Source organism: Phocoena phocoena, chromosome 5 (genome assembly GCF_963924675.1).
Source record: "Phocoena phocoena chromosome 5, mPhoPho1.1, whole genome shotgun sequence".
Classification (NCBI taxonomy): Eukaryota; Metazoa; Chordata; class Mammalia; order Artiodactyla; family Phocoenidae; genus Phocoena; species Phocoena phocoena.
The window spans coordinates 36,574,771-36,598,513 of NC_089223.1; the positions used below are offsets into that span (position 1 = coordinate 36,574,771).

Consider the following 23,743-nt stretch of genomic DNA (forward strand, 5'->3'; position numbering starts at 1 on the left):
AATTTACAATCCCCCTTTATCAGTCATTAAATTAAAAGAAATAAAGTGGACTCCCATTTCTCTCGCTATAATTTTGAAGACGCTACTATATTTCGCAGAGTGAACTGTTGAAACAGGTAGTGACTGCTATAATTCTAAGAACAGTCTAAGAAAAATAATTTAGTACTTTATTATTTCATTCTGAGAGTGTGACATTATTAATGTGAACAACCAGTATAGAAACACTGGTGTGCCTGACAACACACTGTAGAACACATAAATACACAGAACTTCTTAAAAAGTGTAAAGTTGTACAAATGTGACAACTTGACTTACTTGGCTCTGAGGTACTTCATGATCAGCCCCCCAATACAATGCCATTCCAAGAGAATAAATATGGATCTAGGAACAGAATTTAAAAAAAAAATCATTTTATGTAAAAACTTAATTTAGCAAGTACTATATATTCATGACTTTGCTCCAAAGAGAGTGCAACACATGATTTGAGAAAATCATCATTTCATATTTTGCATTAAAGTATGTGAGAGCTTAAAACAGAAAATAAGACTGGAAATGATCAGAACAGACTTTTTTTTTTCCCCGCAACTTTCTAGACTGTCTGCTATGAGTAATCAATTTTATTAGTTCTTACTTAAAGTTTCTTTATGAAAGCTCAAGCAAATATGAATAGTCTTACTTTCCCCTTCTTTTACAAAAGGTCAGAAATTTAAAAAATTACGACACCTTGCAGTTTTAATTTAACAAGACAGCCATTTCCATATCAATGTTTAGAGATCTCATTCTTTTTACTGCTGCATAGAACTCCATTTTGTGGCTATAGCATTGTTTACTTAACTGATCTGTTATTAATGGGCAATTAGAATTTTCCTAAACTTTTGCTATTATAAATAATGTTTTAGCAAACAGCCTTGTGATGTCATTTTGTACGTGCAGGTATTCCTCTTGAATTGACTCTCTTAGATTATGAATAAAAGAGTAAATCATCTATAGTTTTGATACATTTTGTCAGATTTTCCCCACAGACGTTTTATCATTTTGCATTTCTACCAGCAACATATGATTTTTTCACAAGCCTTATTCATAGAATGTGTTATGAAGATTTGGATTTTTACCAAACTGAAAAGAGAAAAAAAATCTCATTGCAGTTTTGATTAGCATTTTTCTTACTAAGAATGGATGGGGTAGCAGTAGATAAGAGAAAAAAGTTGGGTCAGAAAAGATTCCTTTTTCATTGTTTGTTTGCTTCTTAAAGACTGAAGAAAGGACAACATAATTTTATGCTGGTAGGAATGATCCAACAGGGAAAACTGGAACCGCAGAAGAGAGAGGAGACTGTTGGGAGAACATTGCTGAGTAAGCGGGAGGAAGTGGAAGCTACTGCACAAATGAAGGAGTTGGCTTGACACCTCTGTCACAGTTCTTCTGAAGTAGGGAAGCAAAGAATATGAAAATTTATGTAGGTAGTCCAGTTGTGGTATCTTGGGAGAAGTCTCCTGATTGCTTCTACTTTTTTTCCCCTGTGAAACAGGGAGCAAGATTATCAGCCTGAAGTGAGGACAGTTAATCCTTATAAGTAATCATTCTCCAGTTCCCCTGTTAAGCGATTTCAGAGCTAGACTTTTAGCCCATCTCCACCAGTACTGAATAATCTTACCACGAGCATTTTTTTGCACCAATCTTACTCCAGGGCCATCTTATTTTCTTGTCTTTATTTTTTCTTTTCATTTTGCCCTTATTTTCTCACCTGTATTTTTTAATTATACAAACTGTCTCAAATCCTCTTTAGATATAGGTGAGGTAAATACAAATAAAACTGGGTATCCTTACAATCTCACAGCATTTTAATCTATTCCTAGTATTGCCTCCTAAATTATTCCTAAATTACAGATTAGTTTTTCCTCTTTTCAAATATTTTCATGGCTCCCAATTTTCAAAAATCCAAATTCTTTTTTTGTGTGTGTGTGTGTGGTATGCGGGCCTCTCACTGTTGTGGCCTCTCCCGTTGCGGGGCACAGGCTCCGGACGTGCAGGCCCAGCGGCCATGGCTCACGGGCCTAGCCGCTCCGCGGCATGTGGGATCTTCCCAGACTGGGGCACGAAGCCATGCCCCCTGCATCGGCAGGCGGACTCTCAACCACTGTGCCACCAGGGAAGCCCCCAAAATCCAAATTCTTTATGATGATATGCAAGGCTCACTCTGACCTGCCTCTAGCTCCATTTCCAGGTTTTTAAGTTTTCCTTCAATTATCACTCCTTCCTCTATCACACTTCAAAACTACTATATAATTCTCTGTTGACAAAATAAATCTTTCTCTTTCCCAGTGTTTCTTGAGCAGTTCTTCCTACCAAGAATTTCTTTTTTCATCTGTCAATAAAAGTTCCACCCATTATTAATAGTCCAGAGATGATGTTATCTATTATGTATGTTATATAAATCTTCTCAAACAGGATAAAGCATTCCCTTATAAGATGGTTATTATTTAATTTGTATCTCTAATGAAACAGTTAACTAATACTACCTGTAACATAGTTAAGATGTGTCCTTGAGAAAGCCTTTTTAACACATCTTAATAACCCTCTTAGCAGTTAACACAGAACTTGTACATAATAGATATTCAATACATGCCTACTGAATTCAATTAAATGTGCATAAAGTTCAAGGCAGCATGATGTAGGCTATTTGTATCATATTTCTGTTTAGAATTCAAAGAACCTCACATGGGAACACCTTTTCAAAGAGTCTCATATATGAAAAACATTTTTCATACCTTTAGCAAAAATGACTAATTGCATACTCAAATATATTTCTCTTAATATATTAATTTTGATTTGTGATCCTTTGAGATACTGGTAGTATTTTAAGATTCTTTACTACATTTACTTGTCAGGAGGCTAATTAAGTTATTTTATTTTAATAATTTTTATACAAGACTATATAAAATTATTAACATCATTTTTAAAACTAGGTTATAAAATTATACATCTGTTGATCATTTATGTATATCGTATAATGATTAATTTTATGTGTCAACTTGACTGGACCATGGGATGCGTAGATATTTGGTCAAACATTATTCTGGGTGTTTCTGTGAGAGTGTTTTTGGATGCAGACTGCTCTCCCCAATATAGGTGGTCCTCATCCAATTATTTGAAGGCCTGAAGAGAACAAAATAGCTTACCCACCCCCAGGTAAGAAAGAACTTTCTGTCCGACTGCCTTCAAACTAGGACATCAACTTTTTGTTGCCCTTGGATTTGATCCGAAATACCAGCTCTTCCTGGGTCCTGAGCCTGTTGGCCTTCATTGTGGAACTACACCCTCAGTTCACCTCGTTCTCAGACCAGAACTACATCATTGGCTCTCCTGGGTCTCCAGCTTGCTGGCTCACCTTGGAGACCTTGGGACTTGTCTGCCTCCATAATTACATGAGCTAATAAGAGTCTCTTTATATACACACACACACAAACACACATATCCTATTGATCCGGTTTCTCTGGAGACCCCTGCTTGATACATATAGATATGAAATATCTATATATAGAAAAAACATGCAGAAATGATAGTTGCTATTTTATTAGGATAGTGCTTTATGGGTTCAAAATTTTTAATATTTTAAAAATCATTTAAAATTTTGTTAAATAAATAACTCCAGGTACATCAGATCTTTGTTAATGTATAACAATATCTGGTATCTAATATTAGAGAAATATTATTAATATTTGAGAAAAAGTTTGTACAGTATACAAAGAAAAATGCTTTACTTTTACATTTATTCCAAAATAATCTATAAAGTAAATATGGATAATACTTCCATATACATTATTCATAAGCTAAGAGTTTTTACTGTTGATGCAACCTGAAAGATACAGGCAGAAAGAAGATCAGTGATACTACGGTGTAACTAAATTAACACAGTAACGCTGCAATACCACTGAGAGCACTTAGTTCACCTGGTTGATAAATAGCAATGAATGGGTTATAGTTTAGTTACAGTCATATGGAAAGGAGAAGGTCATACAAGGAGTGATTATTCAAAAACAGGCAAGTATTTGGCCTTCATATGTTTCTTTGGTTTTTTACATAAACAGAAAAAAAGGAGAATACGATGGCCCATATTAAAAGAAGTCAGGCATTAGAAGTTTTTTGAAAAAAGGTTTTGATCTGCCTCTCACTTCTACTGCATATTTATTTAGCTTCCAAGGGAATTTTTTGCTTTGTGATCTTTGCCAAGGCCCTATTTGTATCAAAGATCTCAGTACCTATCTGTTCCTGATGGATAGTACAGAGAAAATCTATTCCTTTCCCTTAGTGTAACAGCAAGCCAGGATGGTTTCTTGTAGAAGTGGCTGCTTTTGATAATGATGATTCATACACAGGGTTAAACGATAAAGGAACTGGTTCTAGAAGATACCATTTATAGAAGAGCTAATTAACTATCCATTTAGTCGTTCAACATCTTTTCTGAAAGTCACTAAACTTGGGATTGTGGTAAAATATAAATATCTCATTCTGGATCAATAATACTACTATATACTAATACATAAGAATATCAACAGCAAGCATGTACATAACGTTTACTGTGTGTCAACCTTACAGTTTATACTCCAGCTTATTCAATAACTACAGAGACAGAAAGTAACTTTTGTCCAAGGTCACACAGGTAGTTAAGTGCTAGGGGTGGGATTCAAATTCTGGCTCCAGAGCCATATTCTTGACCTCTAAACCAGGGCTTATACTCCTCTGTACTACTGACATTTGGGATCTTTTCTGCGGACAGCAGTCTGTGGATATTTATCCTGTGTAGGATAACAGTAGTACCCCTGGCCTCTACTCACTAGATGCCAGTAGAACTACCTTCCTCCTCTTCCCCCTGCCCTCCCACCGGTTATGACAACTAAAAATGTCTCAAGACATTGCCAACTGTCCACTGGAAGATAAAGCAGCCTCTGATTCAAAACCACGGCTTTAATCTGTTGTACTTTTCCTAGAATCAGAACTCTAAGAAGAAAGCTATATGAATATATATGTATGCATCTATTAAACAAAGTAGAAGTGGTACATTTGTGCTAAGGAAATTCAAAAGGACAAGATTATTTCTGATTATAGAAGAAATTTAAAGCAGGGGGAGTTTAAGCTGAGGTTTGAATGTAGGTTATGTGTCCCCTCTCCGTGTTCTCTTAATATTTTGTACAGATCCACTATTACTGTATATATTTCCATTACTATTATTACTATCATTAATTTCCTTTTTTTCTATCTGTCCATTACACTGCTGGCCCTTTGAGGTTAAGAACTATTTCTTTTTTTTTTTAATGTATTTATTTATTTTTGGCTGCATTGGGTCTTCAATGCTGCATGCAGGCGGCGAGGAGGGGCTACAGTTTGTTGCGGTGTGCGGGCTTCTCATTGCGGTGGCTTCTCTTGCTGAGGAACGTGGGCTCTAGAGCTCAGGCTCAGTAGTTGTGGCACACGGGCTTAGTTGCTCCGCAGCATGTAGGATCTTCCCGGACCAGGGTTCGAACCTGTGTCCCCTGCACTGGCAGGCAGATTCTTAACCACTGTACCACCAAGGAAGTCCCAGGACTATTTCTTATTCATCTTTGTAACCCTATGGCCTAATATACTGTAGAATATATAAGTTCTCAATAGATGCAGATTGAAATGGTTGGTACATAGGATGTGGACATGTAGAAATGCAGAAGAGCATTGTTATACAAAAGAGTGAAGCCAGCTTCCCTCTTTGTTTCCTGGTGCATGAGGAGAGGAGATTAAGAGCTCTGCTTAAAGGAGCTCCAGAGACGGGCGCGAGCCGCAGCTAGAGACAGGCACGAGACGCTAAGGCTGCTGCTGCCACCACCAAGAAGCCTGTGTGCGAGCACAGGTCACTATCAACACCTCCCTTCTGGGGAGCCTGTGCAGCCCGCCACTGCCAGGGTCCCGGGATCCAGGGACAACTTCCTCGGGAGAACGCACGCGCCTCAGGCTGGTGCAACGTCACGCTGGCCTCTGCCGCACAGGCTCACCCCGCACTCCGTACCCCTCCCTCCTCCCAGCCTGAGTGAGCCACAGCCCCCGAATCAGCGGCTCCTTTAACCCCGTCCTATCTGAGCAAAGAACAGATGCCCTCCAGCAACCTACACTCAGAGGCAGGGCCAAATCCAAAGCTGAGCTCCTGTGAGCTGTGCGAACAAAGAAGAGAAAGGGAAATCTCTCCCAGCAGCCTCAGGAGCAGCAGATTAAATCTCCACAATCAACTTGATGTACCCTGCATCTGTGGAATACCTGAATAGACAACGAATCATCCCAAATTAAGGAGATGGACTTTGAGAACAAGATTTATTATTTTTTCCCCTTTTCCTCTTTTTGTGAGCGTGCATGTGTATGCTTCTGTGTGAGAGTTTGTCAGTATAGCTTCGCTTTCACCATTTGTCCTAGGGTTCTATCCATCCATTGTTTTTTTTTTTAACTTAAGAAAACATTTTTTTCTTAATAATAATTTTTTATTTTGATAACTTTATTTTATTTTTTTTTATCCTCTTTCTTTCATTCATTCTACTTTATCTCCCTTTTATTCTGAGCCCTGTGGATGAAACGCTCTTGATGCTGCAGACAGGAGTCAGTGCTGTGCCTCTGAGGTGGGAGATCCAACTTCAGGACACTGGTCCACAAGAGACCTCCCAGCTCCACATAATATGAAGCTGCAAAAATCTCCCAGAGATCTCCATCTCAACACCAACACCAAGCTTCACTCAACGACCAGCAAGCTAAAGTGCTGGACACCCTATGCCAAACAACAAGCAAGACAGGAACACAACCCCACCCATTAGGAGACAGGCTGCCTAAAATCATAATAAGTCCACAGACACCCCAAAACACACCACCAGATGTGGACCTGCCCACCAGAAAGACAAGATCCAGCCTCATCCACCACACACAGGCACTAGTCCCCTCCACCAGGATGCTTACACAACCCACTGAACCAACTTTAGCCACTGGGGGCAGACACCAAAAACAACGGGAACTATGAACCTGCGGCCTGCAAAAAGGAGACCCCAAACACAGTAAGATAAGCAAAATGAGAAGACAGAAAAACACACAGCAGATGAAAGAGCAAGATAAAAACCCACCAGACCTAACAAATGAAGAGGAAATAGGCAGTCTACCTGAAAAAGAATTCAGAATAATGATAGTAAAGATGATCTAAAATCTTGGAAATAGAATAGAGAAAATGCAAGAAATATTTAACAAGGACCTAGAAGAACTAAAGATGAAACAAGCAACGACGAACAACACAGTAAATGAAATTAAAAATACTCTAGAAGGGATCAATAGCAGAATAACTGAGGCAGAAGAACGGATAAGTGACCTGGAAGATAAAATAGTGGAAATAACTACTGCAGAGCAGAATAAAGAAAAAAGAATGAAAAGAACTGAGGACACTCTGAGACCTGTGGGACAACATTAAACACACCAACATTCGAATTATAGGGGTTCCAGAAGAAGAAGAGAAAAAGAAAGGGACTGAGAAAATATTTGAAGATATTATAGTTGAAACTTCCCTAATATGGGAAAGGAAATAGTTAATCAAGTCCAGGAAGCACAGAGAGTCCCATACAGGATAAATCCAAGGAGAAACATGCCAAGACACATATTAATCAAACAGTCAAAAATTAAATACAAAGAAAACATATTAAAAGCACCAAGGAAAAAACAACAAATAACACACAAGGGAATCCCCATAAGGTTAACCGCTGATCTCTCAGCAGAAACTCTGCAAGCCAGAAGGGGCTGGCAGGACGTATTTAAAGTGATGAAGGAGAAAAACCTACAACCAAGATTACTCTACCCAGCAAGGATCTCATTCAGATTTGATGGAGAAATCAAAACCTTTACAGACAAGCAAAAGCTGAGAGAGTTCAGCACCACCAAACCAGCTTTACAACAAATGCTAAAGAAACTTCTCTAGGCAAGAAACACAAGAGAAGGAAAAGACCTACAATAACGAACCCAAAACAATTAAGAAAATGGGAATAGGAACATACATATCGATAATTACCTTAAATGTAAATGGACTAAATGCTCACATCAAAAGACACAGACTGGCTGAATAAATACAAAAACAAGACCCATATATATGCTGTCTACAAGAGACCCACTTCAGACCTAGAGACACATACATACTGAATGTGAGGGGATGGAAAAAGATATTCCATGCAAATGGAAACCAAAAGAAAGTTGGAGTAGCAATTCTCTTATCAGATAAAAGAGACTTTAAAATAAAGACTATTAGGAGAGACAAAGAAGGACACTACATAATGATCAAGAGATCGATCCAAGAAGAAGATATAACAATTGTAAATATTTATGCACCCAACATAGGAGCACCTCAATACATAAGGCAAATACTAACAGCCATAACAGGGGAAAACGACAGTAACTCATTCATGGTAGGGGACTTTAACACCCCACTTTCACCAATGGACAGATCATCCAAAATGAAAATAAATAAGGAAACACAAGCTTTAAATGATACATTAAACAAGATGGACTTAATTGATATTTATAAGACATTCCATTCAAAAACAACAGAATACACATTTTTCTCAACTGCTCATGGAACATTCTCCAGGATAGATCATTTCTTGGGTCACAAGTCAAGCCTTGGTAAATTTAAGAAAATTGAAATTGTTTCAAGTATCTTTCCTGACCACAACGTTATGAGACTAGATACCAATGACAGGAAAAGATCTGTAAAAAATACAAACACATGGAGACTAAACAATACACTACTTAATAACAAAGTGATCACTGAAGAATTCAAAGAGGAAATTAAAAAATAAGTAGAAACAAATGACAATGGAGACACGACAACCCAAAACCTATGGGATGCAGCAAAAGCAGTTCTAAGATGGAAGTTTATAGCAATACAATCCTACCTTAAGAAACAAGAAACATCTCGAATAAACAACCTAACCCTGCACCTAAAGCAATTAAGAGAAAGAAGAACAAAAAAACGCCAAAGTTAGCAAAAGGAAAGAAATCAGAAAGATCAGATCAGAAATAAATGAAAAAGAAATAAAGGAAACAATAGCAGAGATCAATAAAACTAAAAGCTGGTTCTTTGAGAAGATAAACCGAATTGATAAACCATTAACCAGACTCATCAAGAAAATAAGGGAGAAGACTCAAATCAATAGATTTAGAAATGAAAAAGGAGAAATAACAATTGACACTGCAGAAATACAAAAGATCATGAGAGATTACTACAAGCAACTCTATGCCAATAAAATGGACAATCTGGAAGAAATGGACAAATTCTTAGAAATGTACAACCTGCCAAGACTGAATCAGGAAGAAATAGAAAATATGAACAGACCAATAACAAGCAATGAAATTGAAACTGCGGTTAAAAATCTTCCAACAAACAAAAGCCCAGGACCAGATGGCTTCACAGGCGAATTCTATCAAACATTTAGAGAAGAGCTAACACCTATCCTTGTCAAACTCTTCCAAAATATAGCAGAGGGAGGAACACTCCCAAACTCATTCAACAAGGCCACGATCACCCTGATACCAAAACCAGAGAAGGATGTCACAAAGAAAGAAAACTATAGGCCAATATCACTGATGAACACAGATGCAAAAATCCTCAACAAATACTAGCAAACAGAATCCAACAGCACATTAAAAGGATCATACACCATGATCAAGTGGGTTTTATTCCATGAATGCAAGGATTCTTCAATATACGCAAATCAATCAATGTGATACACCATATTAACAAATTGAAGGAAAAAAACCATATGGTCATCTCAATAGATGCAGTGAAAACTTTCAACAAAATTCAACACCCATTTATGATAAATACCCTGCAGAAAGTAGGCACAGAGGGAACTTTCCTCAACATAATAAAGGCCGTATATGAAAAACCCACAGCCAACATCGTCCTCATTGGTGAAAAACTGAAAGCATTTCCACTAAGATCAGGAATAAGACAAGGTTGCCCACTCTCACCACTCTTATTCATCATAGTTTTGGAAGTTTTAGCCACAGCAATCAGAGAAGAAAAGGAAATAAAAGGAATCCAAATTGGAAAAGAAGAAGTAAAGCTGTCACTGTTTGCAGATGACATGATACTATACATAGAGAATCCTAAAGATGCTACCAGAAAACTACTAGAGCTAATCAATGAATTTGGTAAAGTAGCAGGATACAAAATTAATGCATAGAAATCTCTGGCATTCCTATACACTAATGATGAAACATCTGAAAGTGAAATCAAGAAAACACTCCCATTTACCATTGCAACAAAAAGAATAAAATAACTAGGAATAAACCTACCTAAGGAGACAAAAGACCTCTATGCAGAAAATTACAAGACACTGATGAAAGAAATTAAAGATGACACAAATAGATGGAGAGATATACCGTGTTCTTGGATTGGAAGAATCAACATTGTGAAAATGACTCTACTACCCAAAGCAATCTACAGATTCAATGTAATCCCTATCAAATTACCACTGGCATTTTTCACAGAACTAGAACAAAAAATTTCACAATTTGTATGGAAACACAAAAGACCCCGAATAGCCAAAGCAATCCTGAGAAAGAAAAACGGAGCTGAAGGAATCAGGCTCCCTGACTTCAGACTATACTACAAAGCTACAGTAATCAAGACAGTATGGTACTGGCACAAAAACAGAAAGACAGATAAATGGAACAAGATAGAAAGCCCAGAGATAAACCCACACACATATGGACACCTTATCTTTGATAAAGGTGGTAGGAATGTACAGTGGAGAAAGGACAGCCCTTCAATAAGTGGTGCTGGGAACACTGGACAGATACATGTAAAAGTATGAGATTAGATCACTCCCTAACACCATACACAAAAATAAGCTAAAAATGGATTAAAGACCTAAATGTAAGGCCAGAAACTATCAAACTCTTAGAGGAAAACATAGGCAGAACACTCTGTGACATAAATCACAGCAAGATCCTTTCTGACCCACCTCCTAGAGACATGGAAATAAAAACAAAAATAAACAAATGGGACCTAATGAAACTTCAAACTTTTGCACAGCAAAGGAAACCATAAACAAGACCAAAAGACAACCCTCAGAATGGGAGAAAATATTTGCAAATGAAGCAACTGACAAAGGATTAATCTCCAAAATTTACAAGCAGCTCATGCAGCTCAATAACAAAAAAACAATCAACCCAATCCAAAAATGGACAGAAGACCTAAACAGACCTCCCTACAAAGAAGATATACAGACTGCCAACAAGCACATGAAAGAATGCTCAACATCATTAATCATCAGAGAAATACAAATCAAAACTACAATGAGATATCATCTCACACCAGTCAGAATGGCCATCATCAAAAAATCTAGAAACAATAAATGCTGGAGAGGGTGTGGAGAAAAGGGAACCCTCTTGCACTGCTGCTGGGAATGTGAATTGGTTCAGCCACTATGGAGAACAGTATGGAGGTTCCTTAAAAAACCAGAAATAGAAGTACCATATGACCAAGCAATCCCACTACTGGGCATATACCCTGATAAAACCATAATTCATAAAAAGTCATGTACCAAAATGTTCACTGGGGCTCTATTTACAAAAGCCAGGAGATGGAAACAGCCTAAGTGTCCATCATCGGATGAATGGATATAGATGTGGCACATATATACAATGGAATATTACTCAGCCATAAAAAGAAACGAAATTGAGCTATTTGTAATGAGGTAGAGTCTGTCATACAGAGTGAAGTAAGTCAGAAAGAGAAAGACAAATACAGTATGCTAACACATATATCTGGAATTTAAGGGAAAAAATGTCATGAATAACCTAGGGGTAAGACAGGAATAAAGACACAGACCGGGCTTCCCTGGTGGCGCAGTGGTTGAGAGTCCGCCTGCCGATGCAGGCGATGCAGGCGATACAGGTTCGTACCCTGGTCCGGGAGGATCCCACATGCCGCGGAGCGGCTGGGCCCGTGAGCCATGGCCGCTGAGCCTGCGCGTCCGGAGCCTGTGCTCCGCAGAGGGAGAGGCCACAACAGTGAGAGGCCCGCGTACCGCAAAAAAAAAAAAAAAAAAAAAAAAAAAAAAAAAAAAAAAAAAAAAAGACACAGACCTACTAGAGAATGGACTTGAGGATATGGGGAGAGGGAAGGGTAAGCTGTGACAAAGTGAGAGAGTGGCATGGACATATATACACTACCAAACGTAAAACAGATAGCTAGTGGGAAGCAGCCGCATAGCACAGGGAGATCAACTTGGTGATTTGTGACCACCTAGAGAGATGGGATAGGGAGGGTTGGAGGGAGGGAGATGCAAGAGGGAAGAGATATGGGAACATATGTATATGTATAACTGATTCACTTTGTTATAAATCAGAAACTAACACACCATTGTAAAGCAAATATACTCCAATAAAGATGTAAAAAAAAAGGAGTGAAGCCACAAAGCGTAAGACCTGTTTAATAATAACTGACTACAGCTTGTGACTCTGAAAGAGAGGAGTTGAAGTATGGTTGGAATCAGACTCTGGAGAGGTTGTCTATGTTTTGTTAAGGAATCTGTACTTAACTGAGTAAGTGGGCCCATGCAGTTCAAACTGGCGTTGTTCAAGGGTCAACCATATGTCAAAAATTTAAATTCACATACTTTTTGATTTCACAATTTTACTATTAGGAAAGTATTAGTTTCATTTTTAAAACTATATGCATTGATTATGGGAAATGATATTCATAGCAAATTCTGAATTCTCCAAAGTTCCCTATCTAAATTATCACAGCTTGCTACACACAATATATATATGTTCCAAAATTTCTTTTCATAGCCTTGACAATGAAATTAGATCTTCTGATGTTAATGGCATTTCCATCCTCAGACTGGATATTTCTATCATAAACATTTCCATCTCATTGTTTCATCAAATCAACTGTCGAAACTCTGTCAGGTTTGCTTCCACTATAACCCCATTATCCTCACCTCTATAGTTCCAAGGCATTGCACGATATTTAGATCTTTCCCCCAGATTATTAAAGTGTCCCAGTTAGATTCTTACATAATCTTTTATCTCACCTAGTTATCCACTTTCATCAAACTTACCCTCTGAAATAACAAATTATATCATATCACTCTCTTAAAAATATGCCCCAGAAGAAAGTCTCAAGTTCTGGCATTCAAAGTGTTCTTCATTCTGACCTATAGTCTCCCTTTAACCACAGCCTTCCAGGTAGCTAATGCTACAGCCCAGCCAGTCTGACCAAACATTCCTCTATCACAGTGGACAATTTCCTACCCCTTAGCATTACACATCATAGCAACACTGAGGGGAATCCCCATTTCTACCTATCTTCAATTTTCTAAATTCTACTCACTCTTCGTAGCTCAACACAAATGCTACCTTCTCTGCGGTACCATTCTAAATTAGAAATTGCTTCTCTTCGAAATTTCCAAACTACTTTATCTCTCTATATAGCATTCATTTCAATTTGCCTTATATTATGGATATACATATATGTATATACATGTATAATCATTAACAAATTTAAAAAATATTTTCCACACATGAGAAAGTGTTGACATAAAATACAAAGACTGAAAAATAAATCTTAAAATTCTTTAAGCATCTTAGAAAAACTCACAAAAAAGGTTATAAATATATTAGAACATCTATTTAATTAATAAAAAACATTAACCAGATCATTGCTACTGTAAAAACATCAAGTCGACAAATAATGAGAGAGAAAGAAAAAAAGAGAAGGAAAGAGAGAAGGAAGGAGGGAAGTATGAAAGAAGTGAGGGAGGGAGGGAAAGGAGGGAGGGATGGAGGGAAGGAAGGAAGGAAGGAAGGAAGGAAAGAAGGAAAGAAGGAAGGAGGGGGGGGGAGGAAGGAAGGAAGGAAGGTCCAGTTATTTTTGTATCTTCCTCCCAAGCACAGTGTTTTAAACAGAGCAGGCATTTAATAAGTATTTTAAAACATGAATTAATAATGGCTTACATTTTTTTCATATTTTTTCTTAGATCCATACATTTTTATAAAACTAGTTTGAATTTTTAAATATGAACCTCTTGGAATACATGATCATTTTATTTTTTAATTGAAGTATAATTACTGTACAATATTACATAAGTTACAGGTGTACAATACAGTGATTCACAATTTTCAAAGGTTAGGCTCCATTTATAGTTATTATAAAATATCTGGCTATATTCCTCATGTTGTAGCCTATTTATACGTAATAGTTTGCACCTCTTACTCCCCTCTCCCTTTCCCTCTCCCCACTGGTAACTACCAATTTGTTCTCTATATCTGTGAGTTTGATTCTTTTTTGTTATATTCACTAATTTGTTGTATTTTTTAGATTCCACACATAAGTGATTACGTGATCATTTTAAATTCAATGGATGTTTTTCAGAGGGTTGAAGGTAGCCCAGTGTCTACTTTTCCTACCCCCACCAAAACAAAAAACAAAATAAAGCAAAAAAGACTTAATGTTACCTTTTCAACATCGGAGAGAGAAGTTAGTGATTGATTTTGAAGAACCTCTGGTGCAGTGAATGCTCGAAGATCCTGACTGGAAATATTTTCATCTGTAAATGACACGCTACCAGATGGCAGCAATAGCAGAGACCATGGAGAAATGATGAAGCCAAGGGCAGCAGGATCAGCTATGCTTACTGGTTTGTAACCATATAGAATGAAAAGAAAAAAGAAAGATAAATGCTTAAAATTAAGTGATTACAGATCACATAAATGAATACCCCAGCATATTCATATATATGTGCAGTTACATACACCAAATCAACATGCTACAAAATGAGAGTGGGTTTCATACACCTAATACTGCTAGCATTATTAACAACAATGCCTTGATTTGGCTTAGTCTTTCAAACTTAGACTAGATGGCAGATCTTAGAAACCAGAAATAGAGAACTTTCATTGTCAGTCATGAGACTATACTTGGTTCAAATACTTATCACAGTGATAAAGAGATATGAATAAGAATCAATAGTTCTTACATTTTGCTGGGTGGAGTGTGGTTCATGGATTCCTTTGAGAATTTGGTAAAAACTATGGTTGAGAGACCATTTCAAGAAAACTGCCCATAAATATAAAACCCTGTAAACAAAACGTGTTTGGGGACTTCCCTGGTGGTGCAGTGGTTAAGAATCTGCCTGCCAATGCAGGGGACATGGGTTCGAGCCCTGGTCCGGGAAGATCCCACATGCCATGGAGCAACTAAGCCACAACTACTGAGCCTGCACTCTAGGGCCTGCAAGCCACAACTACTGAGCCCGTGTGCCCAGAGTCCATGCTCCACAATAGTAGAAGCCACTGCAATGAGAAGCCCATGCACCGCAACGAAGAGTAGCCCCCACTCGCTGCAACTAGAGAAAGCCCGCGTGCAGCAATGAAGACCCAACACAGCCAAAAATAAAAATAAAATAAAATTTAAAAATTTACAAATACCAAAGAATCCAGCCAGAGAAGAACTCAAACAAGGCAGAAGAATATTTTCTTTGCCAAAAGATGCTATTCAAAATATTGAGATTTCACATGTCATGGACACAATAAAATAGTCTATAATCAATTCTTTTCAAATTAGTAACTAAACGGAACAAACACCAGGAGACCAATTCAGAAGGCAATGCACTAATATCTGTTATGAGATGATGATGGCCTGGAAACCACAGTGGTAGTGAGAACCTGTTGGAATGCAAGTGTATCTAGAGGTAGTGACAACAAAATTTCCTGACAGACTGGATGTGGAGTGAGAGAAAGAGGGGAATCAGGATGACTCCAAGAGTTTGGTCTCAGGAACAGGAAGGATGGAGTGTCATCAACTGAGAGTAAGAAGACTGTAGGAATAGCATAGGTTGCTGAGGTAGGGGCTGGGAGATAGTGGTAGTAATTAGAACTGTACTTTGGGACCTATTAAGTTTAAGATATCTGTTAGATATTCAAATGGAGGTGTCAAATAGGCAGTTGGATCTCAAGTTAGGGAGAAAGGCCTGAACTGGGGAGTTACTGGTCTAATAGATGGTACTGAAAGCCTTATAACTGGATGAGATGACCAAAAAGTGAGTTAAGATAGAAAAGAAATCAAGAACATTGGACAGTGCTGTGGGGTACTCCAACTTTAAGACCAATTGCTCCTTCTCAGTCTTTTCTTCCAGCTCGCTGAACTTAAAGAGAGGAGGATGGGATTCTAACTCTCATGCCTAATTCCTGTCATCCTTATTTGGGGACAGAATTATGATTTCTGGTATATCTGTTACCATTTGAATTTATAAATTATTAGGGATCACAGCTAACACAGAAGCATGAATGCCATTCAGAAGTCTAAATGCTATGTCTTGTCCTGCCATTCTTGGTATTGCTATCCACTCAGACCTGAAAAGAGGTTGCTGCACTCCTCCTCCTTATCCCAGGCGACAGACTGACCCTACCCTCTCCTTGACAGGGTAGCACAGAACAGAAACTGTTGAAGGTGAAACTAATCTGTAATTGCTTATCACTTTGAAATTAAGAGGTTTACTCACTTATCAGCACAATGAAGATCAGCAAAACTAATACTCTGACAAGAACTGTATCTTTCAACTTTTACTTTATACAATAGGTTTTTGTTTCTTTGTTTTTTACTGAACATCTAAAGTATACTCGTATTTTAAGTACTATATAAACATAATATTCTCAAAATTACAAGTCATTTGCCCATAGAGTCCATAGTTTTATTGGGGAGATAAAATGTATTCATAAATAAATACAAGATAAAAAGTATAAGGTATTTAAAAGACAATACAAAAGGAAATTCAGAGGAAATTACTTCAGTTACAATGGAGAATTAATTTTTTAAATATATGTGGTCCTTTAAGACGAGTAAGATTTGACCATGGTTAAGAGGGAGATTCCAAAGAGAAGAAACAGCCAAAGCAAAGGCATATGGTCAGGAAATTATTAACTTTGTACAAGGAATAAACTCCAAGAATTTGGAGCACAAGAATGGTAGAGAGCAGTGAGAAACAGAATTACCAATGTGGGTCATATTTTTACTTGTTAAAAAACACACATACAAATAAATGACACAAATATTTTCGTTGTTTTCAAATGTGATTTTTAAATGTCTTGTAATAAAGCTAAAGCAGCTGTGACAACAAACTACATTGTTGTCAAATTCCCAAAGCACACACACAACATTTAAGTGCTCCATTCTTCAGAAAACAAACCACAAAATATATTTTTCAATAACTGTAAAGGGTCGTGCAAACCTTCAAGTGAGGAAATTTAGAGTCATGGCTACAATCAGTCTAATTCACCCTCCTTCTCTAACTAAAAGAAAGGAATTTAAAGCAAATGGATTCAAAGAATGCTAACAAAAGGATATTTAAAAATGGAATTCCAGAAGCTTGCAATTTGGTGTCCCATAATGTTTTAGTTGTGTGATGACTGTTCTCAAGAATGCTATTATTGTTTAAAAGTAAATCTGATGTGAACTGATTCCAGGACTCAAATGATTCTATTTAAAGACTTTTTCCAAACATTCCACAGAGAAAGTTGCTTAATCAAAATTTCAAGCAGTTAGAGGCAAAGTTATAAATAAGCAGAAATTTGATATGCAAAGAAACATCTTAGAGCTTCTTTCCAATGTTCCCCCCCACTGAGGGGTCTTACCATTTCCTTTAGATTGTCCCCTTCATTTAATTTTCTTGGCCTTCCAGTTACAGTATAAAAATTAGAGAAATGATCATAACTGGGTAACAAACATGATGAGGCAAAACAATCGAAAGTATCAGCAAATCATCTAAAACACTTAGAACAACAACAAAACCATTTTGACCTGAAAAGTCCCTTTGCCTATCTAAGCACATACATGTTCTATTATAGTACTTGGCAAAAATCTATGCAGAGGCCACTGTTTCAAACTCTGAAGGATCTGATGAAGTCATTCTATGATACGGAATTCTCTCAAAAATTCAGTTCATGTGTGCATAAAAATACACACACAAACACACACAGTGTTAAATCAATCATCTGGTGTAACAATGCACAAACAGAAAAAAATATGGTTTAGAATATTTCCCCTATATTTTAACATTTTCTTGATAGTAAAGCTTTGTGATAAACTGTTTAAGGTTCACTGCAACTCACCAAGAAAAAAACGGAGAGAACTCAAATCAACAAAATTAGAAATGAAAAAGGAGAAGTTACAACGGACACCACAGAAATACAAAGGATCATAAGAGACTGCTACAAACAACTATATGCCAATAAAATGGACAACCAAGAAGAAATGGACAAATTCTTAGAAAGATACAACCTTCTAAGACCAGACTAGGAATAAATAGAAAATATGAACAGACTAATCACAAGTACTGAAATTGAAACTGTAATTTAAAAACTCCCAACAAACAAAAGTCCAGGACCAGATGGTTTCACAGGTGAATTCTATCAAACATTTACAGAAGCGCTAACAGCTATCCTTCTCAAACTCTTTCAAAAAATTGCAGAGGAAGGAACACTCCCAGGCCCATTCTATGAGGCCACCATCACCATGATACCAAAACCAGACAAAGATACCACAAAAAAAGAAAATTACAGGCCAATATCACTGATGAACATAGATGCAAAAATACTCAACAAAATACTAGCAAACCAAATCCAACAATACATTAAAAGGATCATACACCATGATCAAGTAGGATTTATCCTAGAGATGCAAGGATTCTTCAAAGCCTGCAAATCAGTGTGATACACCACATTAACAAACTGAAGAATAAAAACCAAATGATCATCTCAATACATACAGAAAAAGCTTCTAACAAAATTCAACACCGATTTATGATAAAAGGTCTCCAGAAAGTGGGAATAGAGGGAACTTACTTCAACATAATAAAAGGCATATATGACAAACCCACAGCTAACATCATTCTCAACAGTGAAAAGCTGAAAGCATTCCCTCTAAGATCAGGAACAAGGCAAGGACGTCCACTGTCACCACTTTTATTCAACACAGTTTTGGAAGTCCTTGCCACGGCAATCAGAGAAGGAAAAGAAATAAAAGGAGGACTTGCCTGGTGTTGCAGTGGTTAAAAATCCGCCTGCCAATGCAGGGGACACAGGTTCGAGCCCTGGTCCAGGAAGCTCCCACATGCTCTGGAGCAACTAAGCCCATGTGCCATAACTACTGAGCCTGCGCTCTAGAGCCTGTGAGCCACAACTACTGAAGTCCGCATGCTTAGAGCCCGTGCTCCGCAACAAGAGAAGCCATTGCAATGAGAAGTCTGTGCACTGCAACAAAGAGTAGCCCTCGCTCGCCGCAACTAGAGAAAGCTTGCATGCAGAAAGAAATAAAAGAAAGAAAGAAAAGGAATACAAATTGGAAGTAAAACTGTCAAATATTTGCAGATGACATGGTACTATACAAAGAAAATCCTAAAGATGCTACCAGAAAACTACTAGAGCTCATCAATAAATTCAGTAAAGCTGCAGGATACAAAATTAATACACAAAAATCTCTTGTATTCCTACATACTAATAACAAAAGGTCAGAAAGAGAAATTAAGGAAATAATCCCATTTACCATGGCATCAACAAGAATAAAATACTGAGGAATAAACCTACCTATGGAGACAAAAGACTTCTACTCTGAAAACTATAAAATGCTGATGAAAGAAATTGGAGATGACATCAACAGATGCAAGGATATACCATGTTCTTGTATTGGAAGACCCAATATTGTCAAAATGACTATACTATCTAAGGCAATCTACAGATTCAATGCAATCCGTATCAAATTACCAATGGCATTTTTCACACAACTAGAAAAAAAATTCTAAAATTTATATGGAAACACAAAGACCTCAAATAGCCAAAGCAATCCTCAGAAAGAAAAACAGAGTTGGAGAAATCAGACTCCCTGACTTCAGACTATACTACAAAGCTACAGGAATCAAAACATCATGATACAGATGATACAAAAGCAGAAATACAGATCAATGGAACAGGATAGAAAGCCCAGAAATAAACTCACATACCCATTGTCAATTAATCTATGACAAAGGGGGCAAGAATACATAATGGAGAAAAAACAGTCTCTTCAATAAGTGGTGCTGGGAAAACTGGAAAGCTACATGTAAAAGAATGGAATTAGAATTCTAACACCACACACAAAAATAAACTCCAAATGGATCAAAGAGCTAAATGTAAGGCCAGTTACTGTAAAACTCTTAGAGGAAAACATAGGCAGAACACTTTTTGACACAGACCACAGCAATATCTTTTGTGATCCACCTCCTACAGTAATGAATATAAAAATAAACAAATGGGACCTAATTAAACTTAAATGCTTCTGCACAGCAAAGGAAACCATAAATAAAACGAAAAGATGGCCCACAGAATGGGAGTAAATAGTTGCAAATTAAGCAAGTGACAAGGGATTAGTCTCCAAAATATACAAACAGCTCATGCAGATCTGTGTCAAAAAAACAAACCCAATCAAAAAAAGAAAAAAATGGGCAGAAGATCTAAATAGACATTTCTCCAAAGAAAACATACAGATGGCCAAAAAGCACATGAAAAGATGCTTAACATCACTAATTATCAGAGTAATGCAAATCAAAACTACAGTGAGGCATCACCTCACACTGGTCAGAATGGCCATCATCAAAGAATCTATAGACAGAGGCTTCCCTGGTGGCACAGTGGTTGAGAATCCGCCTGCCAGTGCAGGGAACACGGGTTCAATCCCTGGTCCGGGAAGATCCCACATGCCACGGAGCAACTAAGCCCGTGTGCCACAACTACTTAGCCTGTGCTCTAGAGCCCGTGAGACACAACTACTGAGCCCGCGTGCTGCAATGAAGAGTAGCCCCCGCTTGACGCAACTAGAGAAAGCCCGTGTGCAGCAACAAGGACCCAACACAGCCAAAATAAATAAATTAAATAAATAAAAATTTTTTAAAAGTCTATAGACAATAAATGCTGGAGAGGGTGTGGAGAAAAGGAAATCCTCCTACACTGTTGGTGGGACTGTCAATTGGTACAACCACTATGGAGAACAGTATGGAGGTTCCTTAAAAAACTAAAAATAGAACTACCATATGATCCAGCAATCCCACTCCTGGGCATATATCTGGAGAAAACCATAATCTGAAAGGATGCATGCACCCCAGTGTTCACTGCAGCACTATTTACAATAGCGAAGACATGGAAGCAACCTAAATGTCCTTGGACAGAGGAATGGATAAAGAAGATGTAGTACATATATACAAAGTAATATTAGTCAACCATAAAAAAGAATGAAATAATGCCATTCACAGCAACATGGATGGGCCTAGAGATTCTCATACTAAGTGAAGTAACTCAGACAGAGAAAGACAAATACCAAATGATATCACTTGTGTGGAATCTAATTTTAAAAAAAGAAACAAACAAACAAATGAACTTATTTACAAAACAGAAACAGACTTAGAGATATCTAAAAGAAACATATGGTTACTGAAGGGGAAACATGGTGGGGAGGGATAAATCAGAAGCCTGGGTTGAGCACACACACACACACACACACACACACACACTACTATATATGATAGATAACCAACAAGGGCCTACTGTATAGCACAGGGGACTCTACTCAATATTTTGTGGTAACCTATATGACAAAGGAATCTAAAAAAGAATGAATATATGTGCATGTATAACTGAATCACTTTGCTGTACACCTGAAACTAACACAAGATTAGTAAATCAACTATACTCCAAAAAAAAAAAAAAAAAGATTCATGGGAAATTACAGTCTATGCTCCAAATTGATTCCCAATTAAAAATTTATTATTTCCTCATAAATTTTGTTACTAACTTTTAAAAACTTCAGTTTCTCTAATATGAAACAACAGAATAGCAACCCCTTTTTGAAAATAAAATTATGCATTACAATTGGAATTAAGACATCTGTATAGGGACTTCCCTGGTGGTGCAGTGGTTAAGAATCCACCTGCCAATGCAGGGGACACGGGTTCGATCCCTGGTGCCGGAAGATCCCACATGCCGCGGCGTAACTTAAGCCCATGCACCACAACTACTGAGCCTGCACTCTACAGCCCGTGAGCCACAATTATTGAGCCTGTGTGCCACAACTACTGAAGCCTGTGTGCCCTAAAGCCCACATGCTGCAACTACTGAAGCCCGCATGCTCTAGGGCCCGTGTGCTGCAACTACTGAAGCCCACGTGCCTAGAGCCTGTGCTCTGCAACAAGAAAAGCCACAATGAGAAGCCTGCACACCACAACGAAAAGTAGCCCCTGCTTGCAGCAACCAGAGAAAGCCCACACGTAGCAATGAATATCCAACACAGCTAAAAATAAAATAAAATAATAAATTTAAAAACATTAATAAAAAAAGACATCTGTATAATATAAATTGATAATGATCATCTCTTCAAAGACATTTTACATCATGTAAATTTTCTTCATGTAGCCAATCATTCAACAGCATTTAATAAACTCCTATAAGCCTTTGGTCCTCAAGAACTTATGTTCTGATATAGTATGTCTCAGACTTTGCTAAGCATCCAAATCTCTAAAGTCCCCTAAGAGATTTAAAAACATATAAGACAAACTGTCAGCTTCATATCATTCCTTTTATTATCTGACATCATTAATTTAGTATATAGTCTCATTTAATAAGAGAGGCAGTAGGGTGTAATCGTTAGGACTAAAGCCAGAGTCCCTGGGTTCAGATCCTAGGTCTGACATTTGTAGCTTACATTGCGATCTTAAATAAGTTACTTGGCCTCTCTGTGCCTCAATTTCCTTATCTGAATAGACAAGGCTGCTGTGGGGATTAATGCAAAAAGCACTTAGAAATGTTTCTCGCACACAGAAAATGCAATACAAAAGTAGTAGCTATTATTATTTAATAAAACTCTGAAGATACCAGATGCAGACAGTATATCTAAGAAAAGTCTCTACTTAAGTTCATCTTCAATCACCTATTTAGCCTTTTCCCCCACAATGGAAGACAAGGAACATACCATACATAACAAGTATTGTTTCAGAATAACAAACTTCTCAAATTGCTCTATTTTAGATCTTTGGGGATTTGGGGGGTATTTCTTACCTAAAATTCATACTAGAAATACAGATGATTTATTTAGATACAAAGTATCCTAAAATACTGTTTTTTCCTTTAATTCCTTGGGGAATATATCTTCTATAAGTGTTCTATTTATTGCATGGCATTTCTAGTTAGCATAGATCCCAAATTTAGAAAAATCAGTTTAAAATTTTACAAGCAAGGAAATTTGTACTTGCTGAGTAACTAATCACACAGGTGAAATTGGTTTTACTGTACCTAGTCATTATCTTCAGTCATTATATTATCTGAATGTACACATATCAACTATAGTAAGAACATACAGTTTTAGAAATTTTTATTTGTAATAGAATTTACAGCATTCTGATAACACAAAATTATGCAAACTCATCAGTGTAAATTGATATATATGAGCTTTTCTTCACTAGAATAGGAAAAGACATTTTTATCTCTTACTGATGCCATTTAATCACACAAACACACACATTCTTTTCTTTTTCTTCTTCTTTTTTTTTTTTTTTTTTTTTTACGGTAGGCGGGCCTCTCACTGCTGTGGCCTCTCCTGTTGTGCAGCACAGGCTCCGGATGCCCAGGCTCAGCAGCCATGGCTCACAGGCCTGGCCGCTCCGCAGCA

General features: G+C 37.4%; 1 protein-coding gene across 5 annotated transcripts in view; it reads right to left on the reverse strand.

Moving 5' to 3' along the window:
- PTPN13 (protein tyrosine phosphatase non-receptor type 13) overlaps window positions 1-23,743 on the reverse strand; it is a 234,395-nt gene that overhangs the window by 139,845 nt on the left and 70,807 nt on the right. For all 5 annotated transcript variants that reach the window (XM_065877905.1, XM_065877909.1, XM_065877908.1 and 2 more), the window contains 2 exons: window positions 14,515-14,693; window positions 316-381 (listed from right to left, as the gene is read on the reverse strand). In XM_065877905.1, the coding sequence (XP_065733977.1) occupies window positions 316-381; window positions 14,515-14,693 (245 nt within the window). The remainder of the gene's footprint in view (window positions 1-315; window positions 382-14,514; window positions 14,694-23,743) is intronic.